This window comes from Salmo salar, chromosome 19 (genome assembly GCF_965601325.2).
Source record: "Salmo salar chromosome 19, fSalSal1, whole genome shotgun sequence".
Classification (NCBI taxonomy): domain Eukaryota; kingdom Metazoa; phylum Chordata; class Actinopteri; order Salmoniformes; family Salmonidae; genus Salmo; species Salmo salar.
In genome coordinates this window covers 12,717,501-12,721,357 of record NC_138309.1, presented here as the reverse complement: position 1 = coordinate 12,721,357, position 3,857 = coordinate 12,717,501, and the positions used below count along the sequence as shown (strand labels likewise).

At 44.7% G+C, this 3,857-nt stretch overlaps 1 protein-coding gene across 1 annotated transcript in view; it reads left to right on the top strand.

Moving 5' to 3' along the window:
- The first annotated feature begins 1,940 nt into the window (after positions 1-1,940).
- Positions 1,941-3,857, top strand: part of dok6 (docking protein 6) — a 77,759-nt gene continuing 75,842 nt past the window's right edge. The window contains exon 1 of the mRNA XM_014157186.3: positions 1,941-2,647. Within this exon, the coding sequence (XP_014012661.1) occupies positions 2,582-2,647 (66 nt within the window). The 5' untranslated portion in view covers positions 1,941-2,581. The remainder of the gene's footprint in view (positions 2,648-3,857) is intronic.

The following is a 3,857-nucleotide window of genomic DNA, read 5'->3' as shown; positions in this document are numbered from 1 at the left end:
GGGTATGCCTCTATAAGCTTGGCACATCTAGATACTGGGATTTTTGCCAATTTTTCAAGGCAAAACTGCTCCAGCTCCTTCAAGTTGGTCGGGTTCTGCTGGTGTACAGCAACCCTTAAACCACTCGAGTGTTTCTTTAGCAGTATGCTTCGGGTCATTGTCCTGCTGGAAGGTGAACCTCCGTCCCAGTCTCAAATCTCTGGAAGAGTGAAACAGGTTTCCCTCAAGAATTTCCCTGTATTTAGCGCCATCCATCATTCCTTCCATTCCGACCAGTTTCCCAGTCCCTGCCGATGAAAAACATCCCCACAGCATGATGCTGCCACCACCATGCTTCACTGTGGGGATGGTGTTCTCGGGGTGATGAGAGGTGTTGGATTTGCGCCAGACATAGCATTTTCCTTAATGGCCAAAAAACGTCATTTTAGTCTCATCTGACCAGAGTACCTTCTTCCATATGCTTGTGGAGTCTCCCACATGCCTTTTGGCGAACACCAAACGTGTTTGCTTATTTTTTCTTTAAGCAATGACTTTTTTATGGCCACTATTCTGTGAAGCCCAACTCTGTGGTGCCATATTCTTTCCATTTTTTAATAATGGATTTAATTGTGCTCCGTGGGATGTTCAAAGTTTTGGATATTTTTTTATAACCCAACCCTGATCTGTACTTCTCCACAACTTTGTCCCTGATCTGTTTTGAGAACTCCTTGATCGTCATTGTGCCGCTTGCTTGGTGGTGCCTCTTGCTTAGTGGTGTTGCAGACTCTGGAGCCGTTCGGAACAGGTGTATATATACTGAGATCATGTGACACTTAGATTGCATACAGGTGGAATATTTAACTAATTATGTGACTTCTGAAGGTAATTGGTTGCATCAGATCTTATTTAGGGGCTTCATAGCAACGGGGGTGAATACATTGGAACACACCACTTTTCTGTTTTTTATTTTCACTTCACCAATTTTGCCTATTTTGTGTATGTCAGTAACATGACATCCAAATAAAAATCTATTTAAATTACAGGTTGTAATGCAACAAAATAGGACAAACGCCAAGGGGATGAATACTTTTGCAAGGCACTGTCATTGGGCAAGTAATCAAGGAGGTGATGGAGTCCAGGTGAGTGTCATTATGCGCCTAACGCTGGTGACAGGTGTGCGCCCTAACGAGCAGCCTGGTGACCCAGAGGCCAGAGAGGGAGCACACGTGACACAACATAGCTAATAGGACGTCTTCCGGAAGTTGTCATAATTACAGTGTAAGTCTATGGAAGGGGGTGAGAACCATGATCCGCCTAGGTTGTGTATTGAAGTCAATGTACCCAGAGGAGGACGGAAGCTAGCTGTCCTCCGGCTACACCATGGTGCTACCCTACAATGTGCTGTTGAGGCTACTGTAGACCTTCATTGCAAAACAGTGTATTTTACTCAATTATTTGATGACGTGAATATGTCTAGTAAAGTTGTATTTAAAAAGGACAACTTTTAAATGTTTTACAACTTTTATTTTTGTGAAATTAACTGATGATGATGATGGTCCATCCCTTCCTCCTCCGAGGAGCCTCCACTGAACTCTATCTATGTAGGCTGGGCGCAGTATGATTTGGGGTGGGTGGGCATCTTGCATTTAGGCATTCCTTCAGGAACACCCTTCTCTGAGTTTTTCTGCTTGCATACCGGAGTCCTCCTTACTAGCTAGTGGGAGCGACATCGGTAGACAGTGCCCTTCACTCCCACCTGCCAAACACCTGCCCACACCATCATTAACAGAACTGCGGGAAAACAGTGCACGACAGGCAAAGGACACTTTCTACCGGTCATTCGCGCCTCCCGCTAGCACAGCAGACGGGAGGCTAGGACGACACCATGAACTAGCTAACTAGCTAGCTTGCTAGTTAGCGACACTGTGTGCGAGCTTGCTAGTTAGCTTGTTCGTTAGCTAGCTAGCGCACAATGTCGCCCCGACTCCCGCCTGCTGTGTACCAGAGTCCTCCTTAGGACTAGCTTGCTAGGCTAGCACACAGTGTCCTTCGCTCCCGCCTGCCGAACACCTGCCCTCACCATCATTAACAGAACTGCGGGAAAAGGACACTGTTTATCGGTGTATGGCTAGATAGCTACCGTTGATGACTCACCCTGAATGTAATTCCGCTGCTCTATCAATCATAGCCTACATTCATCTTGGAGAAATATCAATTGGCTGAAGCAATGTGGATGGGTAGCCAGGCAACAGTGTCATAGCAAAAGCGAGAAGACCATTGTGGTTGGCCATCTGTATTACCCGTGCTACCTGCTGCCCCCCTGCCAAAGAGGTGATGGTGCCTTCCAGGAAGCGCCCCCCCTCTCTTTCTCTCTCGCTCTCTCTCTATAGACTGAATTAAATCAGCTGACAAATGGTATCTCCCTACTCCCGTATGGAACGCGCTGCCGCGCCGAAGCCGGCTGCTGCCCGAGCGTTGAAAGCGTAGAGGGTTGCCCGTGGTTCTTTACTGTTGTGGATGTCGGACTGACTCCGGGGAGGGAGAATTCTTCGCAGCCGAAAGGGAGGTTACTTTTCCGGGGCAGTGGCGGAGCGCGCTGACCATGGCCTCCAACTTCAATGATATAGTGAAGCAGGGATACGTGCGGATACGGAGTAAGAAACTAGGGGTGAGTGACACTTTGCTGAAGGAGAGGAGAGGCTTCTACGTAGTTATTTGTGGTCAGGACAGGCGGGCAGCAGTAGCCGCATCAGGAAGGCAGACAGGGAGGCAGGGGCACTAGGAAGGCAGCTGGATTATCTAGAAAAGGTTTAATTGCAGGCAGCTGTCCTGCTGTGAGTTTTACAGAGGAAGATAATAGAGGAGCAAAACAACATGATTCACTTTCCTTTAGTGTTTGCATTTGTTGAGTTTTTTCGTTAATATGTAGGACATTAAACAGAATATGATGGCAATAACAACGTTTCAAATTGGGATAGTGTTTGTTGGAGATATTGTCCAATTCACGTTTATTATCTTGCAAAAAGTGGGATGATTATTTATTTTCTTCATCACCACATTGAGTACTAGGTTGTCAAAGTTGTAATTTAGGCTACTTCACAAATTACAGAGACAACTCCATCATTGACAACAGCTGTTTCTAAATTATATTCAGTCCATGCAGGGCACTGACTCCTTGCCTACAAGTATGATGGATATAGATGGTGTAAGGATAATGGTAAAGTATTGTGTTGATAAAGACTAGATGGTATCAGAGTGGTTGTGAAAAATAGACTAAGGTGGGTAATCTAGCATAAAGTAGACTGCAACTGTGGTCAAATGAGTTGTATTGATCAGAAGCACTGAAACACTGCAACGAGTTAACAACTGAATTATAACACAGTAATACAGGTGTAATAACTAGAGCAATGGATTATGTTTATGCTGCTTTTCAAAATGCTCAAAGCACTTTGCTTACATTACATACAGTGATCTGTACCCCACACTGGACAATATCATTCTAACAGTAAATGGTGGTGACGATGGTAGTCTGTACTCTGTGATATTCCCTGGATCTTAAAGCCAGCTGGGGTATTTTTAGATTACAGTACATTACAGAATTAATGTAGAGCAGAAACCTTTTCCTCTGACCATGATGGGCGATGCTGGCTAATGATGTCTGCTTTCCCCTCTCCTGCCTTGCCTTCATCACCACTTTGTCTTCGTGCATTTACATTTTAGAATAAGACTATTGTAATTCATTTTTCTACGATGAAACATTTATGACAAAAGAGAAAGGAAAATAACATTTTATCCTCTCAATCAGCGTATCACTCAATTTTAAATCTCTCTGGTTCACATTGTTATGCGTATTTGTGCGTGTATATTGTGTTCTGGCA